Source organism: Mytilus galloprovincialis, chromosome 1 (genome assembly GCF_965363235.1).
Source record: "Mytilus galloprovincialis chromosome 1, xbMytGall1.hap1.1, whole genome shotgun sequence".
In the NCBI taxonomy this organism is placed as follows: domain Eukaryota; kingdom Metazoa; phylum Mollusca; class Bivalvia; order Mytilida; family Mytilidae; genus Mytilus; species Mytilus galloprovincialis.
Genome location: NC_134838.1, coordinates 95,401,989 through 95,418,758, shown reverse-complemented (window position 1 = coordinate 95,418,758; position 16,770 = coordinate 95,401,989). Strand labels below are relative to the sequence as shown.

At 32.5% G+C, this 16,770-nt stretch overlaps 1 protein-coding gene across 1 annotated transcript; it reads left to right on the top strand.

Moving 5' to 3' along the window:
- Positions 1 to 7,222: 7,222 nt before the first annotated feature.
- On the top strand, positions 7,223 to 15,546 carry LOC143045713 (serine protease 23-like). Its single transcript, XM_076218430.1, has 2 exons — positions 7,223 to 7,391; positions 13,991 to 15,546. The coding sequence occupies exon 2, from the start codon at positions 14,035 to 14,037 to the stop codon at positions 15,124 to 15,126; it is 1,092 nt and encodes a 363-aa protein (XP_076074545.1). The 5' UTR covers positions 7,223 to 7,391; positions 13,991 to 14,034; the 3' UTR covers positions 15,127 to 15,546.
- The last annotated feature ends 1,224 nt before the right edge of the window (positions 15,547 to 16,770 follow it).

The following is a 16,770-nucleotide window of genomic DNA, read 5'->3' as shown; positions in this document are numbered from 1 at the left end:
TTAAAATGAGCATAGAACATAGCATGATACATTGATAGAGTTATTTCGATTCTAAAACGCGGTTTTTGCTGATATATATATAAAAAAAAGAAGATGTGGTATGATTGCCAATGAGACAACTGTCCACAAGAGACCAAAATGACACAGACATTTACAGCTATAGGCACCGTACGGCCTTTAACAATGAGCCAAGCCCATACTGCATAGTCAGCTATAAAATCTCCGATATGACAATGTAAAACAATTCAAACGAGAAAACTAATGAAAGAATAGTTAGCTTAGTAATTTTTATGTTCTGTTTATATATGAATTGCAAAACCTTATGTCGTTTGTGGACACCCTTGTACTTTGATCTTTTAGTGGAAAGCTTTCTTCTCATTGGCAATCATGCCGCGCCTCCTTTTTTTTCCCTGGTGAAGATTGTATCAGAAATAGATGCTACATAAATTAGGCCGTCAGTTTTCTCGTTTAAATTGTTTAACATTTTCAATTTCGGGGCCTTTTATAGCTGACTATGCGGTTTGTTCATTTTGAAGACCGTACGGTGACCTTTAATTGTTAATTTCTGTGTCATTTGGTCGATTGTGGAGAGTTGTCTCATTGGCAATCATACCACATCTTCTTTTTAATAAGCACGGAAATAAGAAAGAAAAACACAAATATTACTGAAACTTTAAGAGATAAATGCCATGAAATGACGATTTTCGACTTTTTATGGCTCTTTTGCAATAAATAATGGACAATAAATGTAAACATTTGAAAAATGGTTAGCTATACGAGATCTTCCGATACCCAACTTAAAGATAACTACACCAAAAGTGGTCAGTTTATTAATAAGTGTACAGTGACTTCTTTTCATTCCATAACTTTCCAAAAAATCAATAATACCATTTATGAATGAAGTTAGAGACATATATACTCTACCATCCCAGATGATAGTAACTATCGTATTATTGGACGAAATTAAAGCAAATTGGCCAGTAATAAAATCGTTACTCGTAGTTAATGAAACAAGGAGATTGTGAATTATTAAGGTCTATAATAAACATTGATAAGCTTTTATGATTATTGTGAATTCGATTTATCGAGCAATACAATACAATATGTTTTTTGTTTTTACGTTTCACCTCACCAGTAAATTACAAAACATATATATCAACAATATATCAAAGCCATTCATATAGAATTGCTTGTACGGTTAACTACGTATGAAATACTTCTAAGATAAGGACTGGGCATTAAGAAATACTAAAACGATATTTACATGTAGATAAAACTCTACTGACGACGTCATCTAAGATGTCGCTGTATGATTGAGAAAACAAACGGATTTTGCTTACATAGCTCAGAATCACAAATGTCTGATCCACATATTTTTCGTGAAAACAACCACAATTATCAAACTTGTGTCTGCTGGTTAAATAGATGACGAAAAGTTTGAATGACTCTTGAATTGCAATTAAAATATCCCTTTTCACAATTTACATTTAATAGATATGTTTATAATGGTCGTATAAAAGCAAACAGAAACAGAAAAACTCCAAGAAAAGTCAAAAGGTATAAACCATGGAATAAAAGATTCGTTGCTCTTGGCTTGGGGAGATGTGAAGATTTTTCACCCACGAAAAGACACATATAAGAATGATTAGGGGTGAACAAATCTTCAAATCTCTCTACAGCAAGGGAAACATGAAAAATGGTGTCCGAAAAATGAAACTCCTATCTGTTTCATGAAAATTTAAACCAATCGTTTCCTATCATAGATGTAGTTGATATAAGGTTGTTGCTTTTAGGGAAAAAATAACAATGGTTTCATATTGGTAAAGTTGAAGTCATTCGTTCGAATATAAAGAATTGCAAATGTTTTTCAATGCGCTCTTGTTTCTAAATAAACCTTCATCATGGTATACTGGGTATAAACAATATCAATTCAGTTGAATCATCACATAACAACAATATAATACACATGAAATAAATATCTAGGATTTAGAAACAAGCGTAAGTGCTTTTACAAATACGCTTCCTAGTATACAAGTAATGCACTTATTGATCAAAGCACAAATGCAAATATTGGTAGTCTCTGCAATAAATATATGAATATAAAAAAGGTGACATATGTAGTCGAAGAAAAGAATAACCACGACATTTTGTTATGTATACAGTGTGAAATGCTTGGTTTTATTTCATTTTTATGATGAAGCAGTACCGTCAAGTATTGAAAAAGCTTGCTTTTGATAATGTATTTCTGCACCAAACAAAGCGGAAGGCCACCCTGCTCGTCTGAGGGTACTGATCGGTACTGTTGAACCAAAAAGCAAAATATTGGTGTCAACTTTGACATGACAGATTGCAATGACTATAGACAACGTTTAAAAAAGAACTGATAAAATGTCTGCATAAACCATATACCGGTATGTTGTTCTTAAAGGGGACCGGGCACACAACCCTTTCCCCTAAATCTGCCTCTGCTTAAGCGAGCATGTATTATTTGTCCAATACGATAACCTACATAGTTATACATTCAATTTGAGACTTTTATATTTTGAGTGCGGATTTGTTTTTTGGTATAATGTTAGAGATTCACACTTTCTGATGTTTAAAGTCAGTGTGTTCCATATGTAGGCTTCGGTCCGTGTGTTGAACTATGTAATATTATTTCTTTGTAGTGTATTATGGTCTTGACTACTTCCCACTGAATCACGCATTAAGTCTCTTTAATACTCTGGAGTTTTGTTATTCAAAATTTTATACAAAAAGAATTAATCTACGATTGCATCGTCTATGACATAATTTTTCCAGTCGAGTTTCAACATTTTTTTTTATTAATACTGGTAAATTTAGTGCATTCCATGGCAATACGCGTAGCATCTGGCTGGAAATTCTCTCAAGTTAAGTAATTAAATTCTTATCTTGAGAGTCCCAAACGACGTCTGCAGATTCGAGAATTGGGCGAACAAATTTTTTCAAGAGTAAACCTATCAAGATTTTTTTTCATTTTCCTCATTATATTTATTCTTGTGTCAGATTTTGAAAATATATATTCAATATGGTCATTCCGTTACTGGACAAAAATACACGTAGATTGGTGTGCTTTCTTACTATTTGCACTCTTGTGTAATCATCTTTAAGGCGTAAGGTAGGGCTGTTCATTTGCATAAATCATACTTTCAGTCTTTTGGGGATTGAAATTCACAAGCCATTTCTTGAACTCTTGAGATCAAAAGTGTTGTGAGCCGAAATATTCAAAATGTCTGAGATCTCATAAAAACAGTCAATAAAATCTTTAGATCGGCACTTACAGAGGGACTTCTAATTCTTAACGTTATTTTTTGTGCTTGTATGGGTTTCAAACGGTTGTTATGACTGCTTTTACCATTATTCCACTGATCATACATACCATAATAAGTATAATGAACCACTTAAAACATTTGCCACATCTAAAAGGTAAATTGTGATCTATCGATGTCTAATACTTAGTAATGTTCTGACAATCCTTGATTTTCAAAGCACTGTATTTTGTTAGTTAACGTCACAATTAAATCATACTATCAACTATGCATAATTCTAATGTTACCAGTACTAATCGGATCCATCTCCTAAGAATTCAAATATGCTATTATCGTACCAATTAAAACCAAAGTTTCCCCATTTGTACTTTGAATGAAATGTATACGAAACAAAATACAGGCACTGAAATTTACACTGCAATCAATCCTCCCACTGAGGTTATACGATCAATTCAATTTATTCTTATAATCACCAATAACATGCGCCAATGACACGTAATTATGGACAAGTACATGCAATTAACATGCCAGATAAATAAAATACCGCAAATCTACACTAATTTTCATTCAGAAACTTATTCCTATAGGATAATTCCATAAAATGAACATGAAATATAATTTAGAGCATTGAAATGGATATTTTTCTGCACGTACCATGTAACAACAACTGTGATAGAATTACGCGTGAGTTGACAGGACTTGCAAGAAGGAAATTAAAACATAACCCATGTTTTAAAGACCAATTCATTATTATTGCAAACCGGAATTAAGTATAAGTTTTAATAATACAAGTCGTGCTGAAAACAATAAAAGTTAAACATCTAAGTAAAACCTCGATTCAGTGTACTTTTAATTTCATTATAGAATGTATGCATCATTTGCATATATGCACAATTTACTTCATATTTTGTATTTTTCAACCAGAATTTCGGACAGAAAACAAATGACCCTAAAAACAACCGTCTCCTGAATAAATACAGATTCTATTGGGTGATTGAGGATACATCGCAAATTGTAGCTCTCTTTTTTTTAGCGGTACCTAATTTCTATAGAAACGACTGAGTTGTGGCGCGGAGCACATATACTATTCGATTATTTTACTACCGCTGATTCGGGACCACTTCTGATAGATTTCAGTCCCTGAGGGTTTTCATGTTTAATGATACATGTTGTTTATTTGAATTTCCAGTTCATTATATTTTGTAATATTACCAAAGCTAAGGTTACAAGCTCATATAGGACAAGGTGTATGTATGGTAAACTGTCGTCGATCCTTTCAGTATTCAAGATGTGCTTTCCCGCGTTTTTTGCTGTTAAAAAACTTCTTATTTCGAGCGTTCTTGATGAAGGTTATTCCAGACACATATGCTGTAACTACGTAAAATTATATCAAAGTATCCGTTTATTTGTCTACCTCTTAGTCATTACCCCTAGGAGCTGTGAACTATCAGCCCCAGAAAATCTGCAAACCATACGCCTGGTAACAAGTGCTTCAGTAATTGCAAAATCTATTGATACCTCTTGTGGGTAAGTCTTAATGATCCTAGACCTATGGTAATGTCTCTTCTGTTAGTACTCTTCTGATGCTCTCAAGTGGTTTTTTTTTATCATTCTTAAAAATTGTTTGCTTTTTATTTTTTAGGTTAACAGCTTTCTTTATAAAAAATAAAATGGCAATTGTTTGTTTATATACCATTATTCATTTTATATTAATCTGAATTGAGGTATATCTGCGCTTTGTTTAAAAAAAACACATCTTCTGTATTGTTCTATCTTAACTGAATGATCATGGTTTTTGTCATGTTGTTGGATGTGTTTTAATTCTATACTGTTACAATACTTCTCAACGCATAAAAAGGGTTGGATACATGGTAAGCCCCGCCATATTTCTTTTGTGTAAATGCCAGTGACGTCGTTGAATGTCGTTATCGCGGTACGACAACAGCCTGCCGCTGTTGGATTATCAGTCCCTGATAGTATTATCCATCAATGTCAGGTTCGTCTAATTATGCAAGTTCGTTCGTCCATCCACATCTCCTCCTGTAAAAGTGGCTTAATTTCAGAGAAACTTTTAAGAAAAAAATAAGTTTCGAGATTTTATATCTTTTATTATCGTGGCGAATATACTCCTTATAAGCACATTGATTGTGAAGATGCTTTATGTGACCGGTTTATGGTTACGGATGGATATCTAATGGTAGTTTGCATCTCTTTCATAATTTTCCATAATTCATTAAATACTTTAGGGTTCTTTTAAGTTCGACATTGTCATATGCACAGAAAGAGATATCGATTCTGTGTCCACACCAAGCCGTGTTCTTTGCCTGTGCGTTTCATTTGCGCCAAGGATACTGGTAAATAGTTCAAATAAATGAAATATATTCATCGTAAATCACAGCACCCGCTCTATATATTTCGATAAAATGCGTTTTATAAATTCCGATTCTTAATTACTGATCTTTTATTGTCGGATGGTCTACGCCGTGGTTGTGTTTATTTATTCCATTTCACTGAACTAGTACAGATCAGTACACATTTGTGTTTAGGGAACAACCGAAGCCCGCTTCCGTGTGTGAGATTTCTTAGCATTGTTCAAGACCCATTGGTTGGTTTAGGCTGTTTTCTGCTCTTTGGTCGGATTATTTCTTTTTTACACGTTCCCCATTTCCATTCTCAATTTTAATGTCTTTATAATGATTTGTTTTCCACATAGGTTGTTACTCTGGTTTTGCAAGTTTTCAATACATTAGGTAACCTATATGCACGTGGTCATAAAAATTACGTACTAGTGGGAGTAGTTCGTTTAAAAAAATAATGTATATGTAAACTTTTCCGTTTTATGCCACCTCTCAAATCGCACAGAAGTGTGTTTTTTATGCACAAACGAAATATAACCATGTGGCTTAAATGAATACATTTTGTACTATATTTTTTTTTAAATTGCACAAAAGCAAAGCGCCAAATGTGCACGTAATTTTTTTTTTAATCAAATATCTACATTTTAAAGCTTAAAAGCTTAAGCCAGGATTTGTTTAGTATATCGCTATACAAATCCTGGGTGTAAGGTTAATTTGCCTCAAACCAAACAGCATCAGACACCCACGATTGTAATGTGTATACTCTAATTGATAGATGTATGAATGATGATACTTATAATGTCCTATATTAAAAAAAAATATATCAATAAGCTCAATAGATTCTGACACATAATCTCAATTTGTCTCTTCTTGTCATAATAAAATTTAGATATCTATATGGTGTAGATAGTGAATTTTAAATACCGTACTGTTTTGTTTCATCAATGTTCAATGTCCACCTAGTTGTTCTTGAACCATTGTTCGTATCAAATGTATATTGAAGCCCGAAGCTATTTCATTATATGTTTGTTTGGTTAAAGCAAGGTAAAATTATGGTATCGCAACTTTTCTATACATTGTAGATTTTCCCCGCGCAAAATTAACACAGATAAAACTTCTGTAAGAGATGAGCCGCATTTGAAAACACGACTAATTATGTTACCGAGGTTAATTCATGAAAAATATTCACAATTAATATACGTGTTTCCTAGATGTTTACAAACATATAGATAAATACTGAACTTGATGAACGAATAATACCTTAAATTTTTATACTCCCTCGCTTTATCCTACGATTTTCGTTGTTACTCAAGATACGATTTACTGGAAGGCTATAGTCTCGACTTATCATAAGAAAAAAGGATTCATCAAGACGTCAAAGAACAAAATATCTTGAAATTTCCAATATATTTCTCCAACGCAATGTGCGTGCATAATAGTTCTTTCGGTCAAATTTGTTAACTGGACGTACCTTATAATTAAAGAGGCACTTGAAAAGATAATTATCTCTGGATATAAAGAGACAGATTTACTTATACATTGTTCACAATTCATCAGAATTTGACAAATGGATAATCTTCTATTTAATCAAATATGGAGAAAATTTCAATAATTAATAATTGGCGATGGCATCTGACCATTGCGAGAACCTGACGTAGTCTTGTGGGGGTGTAATTGTACTTATACAAAGAAATTAACAATCATATTTGGATATCATTTCTGGAAAAATTACAGCAAAACTTATTTGGTGAGTTATTTATCATTTACGCTTAATAAGAATAACTATACACGCAGAGAATATTATTTTAGCATTTTAATAATCATATTTTTCACCAATGATCACCATACAGATATAGTTCTTCAGTAAATAAAAATCCCTCAATGCTGATTATCTGAAATTATTAATTGGTAGGTAAAAAATGTATTTTTTTGTATTTAAAGAATAAAAAAAAACAGTTTTCTCTATACACGTATTTTCGATCTCAAAGTTTTCGTAATCTTAAAATCCTATACATTAATGTAACTACTTTATTAAAATACATTGTGTGTATTAACGCACCTGCTTGTAGTATTAATTAGTGTTGAAGTAGTAGACAAAATTATTTTACGTTATTTAATATTATTTCAGAAAAACAAAATGATGCAAAAACAACTATATTCAAAAGTACTAACAATTTAATGTAAATGAGCCGTATCTAATTCGTTATCACTATATACTTGTTTGTGGAATAACTTTCACTATACTTTTTGTCCTTTTAGATTTATAAGCTCTTCATTTTTTATATTCTTTTTGGATTTGCAAATAATTTGGCATCGCTCGTCATTGCAGAGACGGTTATTGGTTCCGTAAATGATATTTCATGAGCTACAATCGAGACACATAATTTCATAGTTTATCTGAAAACCCGACTTTTAATAAGGATAGCTTCTAATACTGATAATTATTTTAAGAACATAAAGATACAAAATAAAATCATACTGTATCATTATAATTCCGTCGGTCATTGGTTTAGCCTGTTTGTATGCATGCAAGGTAGTGTATCCTCAATCCTCAATGTAAAATAATGGGGAGTATCGACTTTCATTGTCAGTCCCCTATACGCTCATGCAGAAAAGTCTATAGTATAGTTAACATGACGGATAAAAGGATATATTTGAGAAATTATTCAATGTCCGATGTTTATTGTGTATTTATCATCAAGGTCTGTTTTATGATGCTACCTTTTGCATATATTTCCCTTTTGTGTTGATGATCTTAACGTTTTGTGGAATCGAACCATTATAACAGGCTATTTATATTGCTGTCCTAAACTTTATCAGTAGATTGTGCTAATGATTTTTGTATTTCCTTCTACTCTTCTGACCCAATCATGACTGTGGCATAGACATGTGGTAACCCGCATTATTCTACCTAGCCAAGGAGACATCCGCGTTTTGTGGCATACTCAAGACGCTAACAACGTAAAAACATGATAGATTTGGTAGGTAGTTCGTCTTGTGGAGTAAGGTTATAAGACACGACCAAAAAGCTATATTGCTAGGGCTAACGTACAAAGCGCGCATTTTCTCTGGACATACAAGCTGATTCGATTGGTTATATGTCTCAATTCCGAAAAAAAACCCATGCATGTAATTAAAGCGAAACCCGTTCAAAAATGGTCTTTATACTATGCTAGTGTATTTCAGATGAACATGTTTCGGTACTCAAGTCACCATTCCCGATGTCTACATACGTGGATGTTCAGAAAAGAACTTTACGTTGCATTATGCTATAAAACTCTTATGAAACATACGAATGTACCTCCATGTATAGCTCTGATACCTCGTCCAGGTTCGGCTATACGTTTCGTTTTAGAACATCCAATCAAAATCTGTTGGAAATGACTCGACTCATTTAAATTGACTCGAAGCGAAGCGCCAAAAAAACAATCGACAAATTATTCCTTTTTATACAATTATCATTGTAAATTCTAAATAAATTGCTTTATCTCACACGTAGAGCGCATGCAATGTCGTTTATATTTCTATAGGCGTACCATAAGCGAGTCTCGAAACTTATTCAATGGGAAAAGTGGCACAAGATGAGGAACCAGGAGAGTTCCTATCGTATGTTCGTCTTTTTTTTAAAAAAAAAAAATTTTCATAGCATTTCAACAGAAAAGAATGGAAATTTTCAAACCCCATTCTTTTAATTTTGAATGAGTATTTTCCTTATCAGTGAACACGTATATGTATTCCATCCCAGATTTAATCTGAATTCTCCCCAAATGTTGCCATATTAATAGATATTCTTGTTCATATGCCTTAAAGCTTCGCATTCAATTTTTTGTATTATGTTATCAGCTGACCATATTTGATCAAGGGAAATATTTTATAGTAAAAGGTTGTTTTTTTTGTGTGTTTTTTTTTTTTTTTTAAATAATGCTGAGTTCACACGTAATTTGAATTCGATTCGCATTAACTAATTCGAATTAGTTTAATTCGCATTCGAAACGTTTAACGTCCTAACGTCAATTCTAATTCGAATTGCAATTGCGCGTCAAATTCGCTTTTCTGTCCTAAAGACGTTAACTTTTAATTCGTATTAACAAAAACGTTTTTCTAATGCGAATTAGTTAATTCGAATAAGCCAATTCGAATCAATTCGAATTAAAAAAGAAGAGCGTGTGAACGCGATTAGCGAATTCGATTCGCATTCGATTCGAATTCAATCGAATTAAATGTACGTGTGAACGAGGCATAAGAATAAATTTAAATAAAGGTATGCGTAGAATACATGTAAGCAGCTTTTATGCTGAGTTCTCATGCAATTCGAATTCGATTCGCATTAACTAATTCGAATTAATTTATAATTCGCATTTGAAACGTTTTACGTCCTAACGTCAATTCTAATTCGAATTACAATGCGGGTCTTATTCGCTTTACTGTCCAAACGACGTTAACTTTTAATTCGTATTTACAAAAGAATATTTCAAATGCGAATTGGATAATTCGAATTAGCCAATTCGAATCAATTCGAGTTAAAAATGAAGAGTGTGTGAACGCGATAGGCGAATTCGATTCGCATTCGATTCGAATTCAATTCGAATTAAATGTCCGTGTGAACGAGGCATAATATTGTGCAATTACATGTAAATTCTTCTAAATAATTTTTACAATGGATAACGGTATTTATGATTTGAAAACTCAAAACAACATCATGTTCATGTTTATAGAAGTTGATACAACTCATATTAACCTTGAAGAAAAGATAACTTTATTAGACAAAATCCGAGTACCGAACTGAGTATTCAGTCTCACCAGATAAAAAAAGCTAGAAACATGTCATTTGTAGACCTTCCAACCCTCGTATTAAAACCAATCTATCAGTGTCATATTGTCCAGTCCAGCATAAAAAAAAGTGTCTGACTTTACCAAAAAGTCAAAGAATGCATACAATGTAGTGATTAAATTAATAATCACGAGGGTTAACCGGCTCCATGGTATAATACAATGTTTACCAAAGATGTTTGGTATCAATACAAGATTTCAAGACGCTACCTTGGGTCATTACATCGTGAGAACGGGTTTTTTTTTATATAAAAATACTAACTAGTATACACATTTGGGAATGTTCGCTACTCTTTTTCAAAATAACAAGCGTTTTTAAAGACTCTAAAAAATTGATTTAAGATGAACAAAGGAACTAAAAAGGTAGAAAAATATAAAAGGTCCGTGTGCTTGTTTTCGAGATATAAGCCACTATTTTTTTTTTTCTTATAAACACTATGAAAACATAACAAGAATTTTATTAGATGTTCAATGACCTATGACTTTTTAAACTATCTGTAATAAAAGTTATGAAAAGAAAAGTAGGGGTTAATTACATTGTCATTTAAAACGGAATTATTTTCTATTGGAAATTAAATAAGTGTGCTTTAACAACATGAATTTTTCGCGGTTTTTTTCCTTTTATATGTTTTGAAAAAAAGCAATCTTTGCAATAATTATTTTATTTTTCATAATTTGGATTCATATTTGTTTACGATCATTCATTACATAGTATTCTTTAATGCACCTAAAAGCAATACTATAACATGAACCTAATAACCAGTAAATGGGTCTTGATGGATTTCAGGTATACTATAGAGCGGGGGTGTACATTTAAAAGATTTAAAATTTACCCTACATTTTAATGATTGAGTTTTATTGCGACAATTTTGTAATTGTAAAAGATTCTCTATTCTTATGCATCTTTAACATGCTCCTTGTCTTTTACCCTACATTTTAAGGACATTTCAAAATTCAGTTAAAATATTTTAAACAGTGGAATAGACTCGTTTTAATGGAAACAAATAACAGATCATTTTGGTTAAAGTAAGTCTGTAATCTATGTCTTTATAAACCAAAGACATTTCAACGATAAAATTGTAATTGATTCTTAAAATATTGTAATTCAGAGCGTAATATATGGTGTGGGCGCCTGTTATTCATTCAAAACCGTATGCTGGTCTATGTGGATTTATTGTTGGACAACTTAAGTCCTTTTGGATACTATCTCATTGATATTCTTATCATTGAGACAATTTTACGGCGATTTCAATCAATTCTCAATTCAATTCTTTATTAACCAAATGTTTTACAATATATAGGTACATGTATAATAAATGAATTACAAATTAAGTTACAGAAAGCCGTCATTTTTGAGCTTCAGTGCTCTAAATATATATTTTCCTAAGTTGCACAAGTCTTTTATACTGGTGGTACCTAATAACTGTCAGCAGGATGGCGTTTAGATTTTTTTTAAATACTAATTAATGCTCATTGAAAGCATGTGAAAAGATCTATTTCAATGAAAAACGTTAAGTTAAGTAGCACACAAACATGAAATATTAAAAAAGGTACTTATAATTTTTCTTTAGTAAAAAATAGTTTTATTTTCTAAAGACCCTTGATAGTTAGGAACACGTACATCGAACATTTTTTTTTACCGAGAAAACAGTTACTGTACAATATGACATAAACACTGCGTCTGAAAATAATTTCAACAATAAGAGTGAACGAATTTTTAAGAAGCTTATCACGAATGCTTATTTCTATGACCTTATCACTCTGGAAAATGACAACAAATACTGAAGATAATACGTATTGGTTTGCCTTAATGCTGTTCGTTTTCGTTCAGCAAACAAACGCAATATTTCGTTTAATAAAGACCTTGGCAGTCCGGCGTTAATCCATAGTATAAATTCACCGGGAGTTGAATGACCTCTCTAAATCAATTTACGAGAAACTTTACAGAAACAAATGCAAAAAAAATAACTACACATTTTTTTTATCTCTAAAATTCTTACAACTGTAGGAAATCCACGCAAGGTCCACTTTAAATGCAACCAAGGAATTACTCCGATTCTCATCCTCAAGTTCTAAACATTTCGTTGAATGCACTAATTATTTGTTTTCCCAATAGTTTCGAGGAAAATCGTCGCATAAAATCTCAATTGCTTGAAATAAATCATTTAAAAAAATCAAAATCAACCCAGTAAAAAAAACACACACACACATTCACCACGTGTCGGGCTAAATTGGAAAATTGTTATCCTTTTATGCAGGGTTTTTACCTCGTTTTTTTCGCAAAAATGATTGAAACAAAGCATAACGTTTGCTTGTAAAATTATACATTATTCACAAAATCGTTTCATTTTGTTTACATGTATTTCTGATTTACTATGACTTGACGATCTCCAATAGAGGATATGGCTTGAGATTTTCATACTTTGACGTCAAACAAGTATCGCATCAATATGCTTATCCGGTTATACTATTAATTATTGACATAGTTTTATATCAGGAAATATAAATCGTCAATAAAACCAGTAAGAAGCTTGATCTTTCATTCAGAATTCACTATTTTTAAAGAGCATGTAGGAGTCCGATGACAAAAACTAGGTATCGAATCCAAATATATCGGACAATTTTATGAAAATTAATAAAAAAAAAAAAAACATCATTTTAATGAGAAACTTTTTTCTCTACATTGGAAAATAGTTTAAAACAAAAATGAAAATCCTGCATCTATATTAAGTTATACTGAAAAGTCTCGCCGGCTTAAATACTTGGAACTGAATAAGAACATCGTCGCAATTAATCGCAACATGTAAATAATTGATTGATTATATAGGGAATCAATGAAGCGTGACGGGAGCGGGTCCCCCCTCTTAGGCAGCCAGTATGCCCCCACTTATGAAATTTTCTAGATCCGCCACTGAATGGCAATTATTTAAAACAATTTGTAGATAACTTAACTTCAATTTTTAAGAAATGGATGCATGGAACACCTTTTAAAGAAATTTCAAGTGTCTTCATGACCAAAATTAGTGTCTGTCAACTACACTGCTATATAGCCAATGAAATTATTTCTGTAAATTGTGTGGTTCAATTTTCTTGTAATCTTTAAACCTTTGCCAACAGGTCAAAAGTTAATATTTTGTTAAGATTTTATGAAAATTAAACGAGCTAAAATGATGCGAAAGCGTTGTATACCGCCTTAAAAGAAGCTGAAATGCTGTATAAACCGTGATTTACGTTTCGAGTGGAAGACACTCAAGTCAAAGGTTAATATGATGTTTTGTTCAATGTCACTTTGAATAGTCTAAAAAAGGTCAAATATTTATTTAGCTATCCATATTTCCATACAGTGGAATAATTATACAATTAGTTTATGTCATCATTTAGAACATTAACAACTTGTTACCAAAATCAATTGTGATAACGACCATACAGAGGTCTTAGGTTCAAATTGACCAAAACAAGACGAAATGCAAGGATAGTTCTAATCACGTGTAACGTATTGTATCTTTTCTATTGCAGGGAGATGAACAACCACAGATAACTCTCATGCCGTGGACAAAAGGATGTTGACATTGCTTGACATCACAATTGTATTCTTGAAATTAATCTTTCTTTTAAGTGTAGCATCCCCTATGCATATACACGAAATCAACAGCAAATCAACGTACAAACTATTTAAAAGGCTTCAGTACGAATTTTCCCAACAGATATCTTTACGACTTTTGCTTTCAACGTATGATTCAATTCATGTTCATCCAAATCATAAAGAACCGTCATTTAGTACTGTTGTACGGTATAAAAATACGTTTCCAGACAGATCAGAGACTTCATCTCTTGTTCAACCATCTTATACTTTAGAGAAAAGACACCCGAGATATTTTCATAGAATATTTATACATGGTCGAGACGATCGACAGCCGGTTCCGACGACAGACCTGAGAGAATATCCTTTTTATAATATTGTTCGTCTTTCAGTAGGATGTACAGGGACGCTTATTACGCCCTCATTCGTTTTAACTGCTGCACACTGTGTACACGATGGAAAGAAATTCAAGGAACACATTAATCTTTTAAAAGTTGAAATCTTACATCGAATCAATTACAGAATTCATTATGTGAATGAAATAATTGTTCCTAATACTTGGCTTGATGCCAGAAATGATCCACCTACGTTTCAATCCGCCTACGATTATGCAGTTATAAAATTACAAAAGCCTGTCACAGGACGAACCTCTTTTACTCCACTGTATGTTCCTGGACCAGTAATTTCTGATGAAATATATTTTCTTGGATATTCATGGTATACTTATCTTCAGTTGTGGAAATCTGAATGTTCTGGTTGGGGGAGTAGAGTGTGGTATCATGGCAATATCTTAGTCAGTCATTGTGATACCGTTGTAGGTAATTCGGGTGCTTCGGTATATTTAGAAGACAGGAGAACAAATCATAGGAGACTTATTGGTGTTTTGTCTAGTTCTTCTAAAACTACAGGCAATAATGTTAGTTCACAAGTGACTCTGACTTCACTCTTGACAGCAAACAAACTCAATGAAATTTGCTCAATTATTTCACCGGAAGGAGAAAACCATGGCGTTTGTACCCCACAGACAAATGATAAAGATCCGGTATACACTAGACTTCCGTTATATGGATGAACATAACAATTTGGTTTTATTCAGGGATTCTCAATGCAAGTTTTATATAGTATCCGTGTAGACTGGTTCTCTGTCCTTTATCTGTTTGGCTTTGTCATAACCGTATGTTGCAAGGGAGAGGACCAGCCTAATAAACGTGCTGATCCTAACCGTTCACCTGTAAGTGTAATGTTGGGTAATGGAAGGCAAGAATAAATTATCCACTGATCTGTTTAAATGTGTTTGTTCAAGTTTGTATGTTTCTTTCAATAAAAACTTTATATTTTAAAGCGAGTAAAAGGGATTGTTTGATTTAAGTTTCTTTAAACACACAAAGGTATTACCTATAATCAAGTAATCAAATAAAAGCAAAACATGTGTATTGCGAACATAAATGCTCATCCTTTATTTTACTAACTTTACTGCTATCAACTTCTATTTAAAAAAAAGGCAATACATCGAAATCATATAAATAAACACGTTTTTGTTCTAAGAGTCTATATTGTTCTTTATCAAACTTCTGTAAATATTGGCACATGTGATATCACCCGTTGTCCACCAAATGCAGTTTGTTATGTTATAATCCCGAATCCACATTAAAATTTTCAGGAATGAATTTCCTGTTGATGACATTTGGCTGACGTAATTCATTCGATGAGCCTACACATGTTAACGAGTTATCGGAATAAACAAAACAGCTATGCTTTCAATGAAAAATCGGGTACTAGATTCAAAACATCTTATTAACACACTTGTCGATCTCTCAGTGGTGTTGCTCTATCCATGATATGATGAATGTTACCGATAAAGTATTTTAGGTAGTACAATATGCCAGTATGATATTACTGTGACTTGACTGTAAGTGTTGCTCCCAACTATCAGTTCAATCAAAATTCGGACCAAATTGCAATTTGTTTTATCAAACAAAACTGAGAGGACTGACCAGTCAGTCAATGTCGTTAAAAACCACCAGTTAGTTAGTTTTTAATATCAATAAAGTGGACCTAAACTCTAATATGATTGTAGTTAGCTATGAAAAGATGTGATGCGAGTGCAAATGATACAATTCTCCGTCCGAGTCACAATTTGTAAACGGTGACTTGGCTTACACCGAACAGCAAGCTATAAAGGACCCAAAATGACGAGTGTAAAACCATTCAAACAAAAAACCCAACAGTCTATTAATCTATATAAAAATCCAGAAACACTAATGTACCACACCAATAAACGACAACTGCAAGTATGCTTTATTTCACCACCTTGCACTATCAAGACTTGAACGTAGTTTTCTACAGCAATATGTTATAATTTCTGACCAGTTGAACAGTTTTTTATGATGACACCTAGCATTTGATAAAAATTTTGAATAAACTGCAACAGGTTTAGAGCAACAGTCAAGTCACAGTCACATAAGACAATGTGGTATGAATTACAATGAGACAGCTCTCATCAACTAATCAAATGTTATAGAAAAATAAAGGCAGCAGTAGTATACCGCTGTGCAAAATTCATAAATCGATTAAGATCAAACAAATCCGTGTTACAAACTAAAACCGAAGTAACACATCAAATATAAGAGGAAAACAATGACAAAACAGAAACACAGAAGTGCTACAAAAACAAACGACAATGCAACACAAACAGAACCGAACTATAAGGTAACAA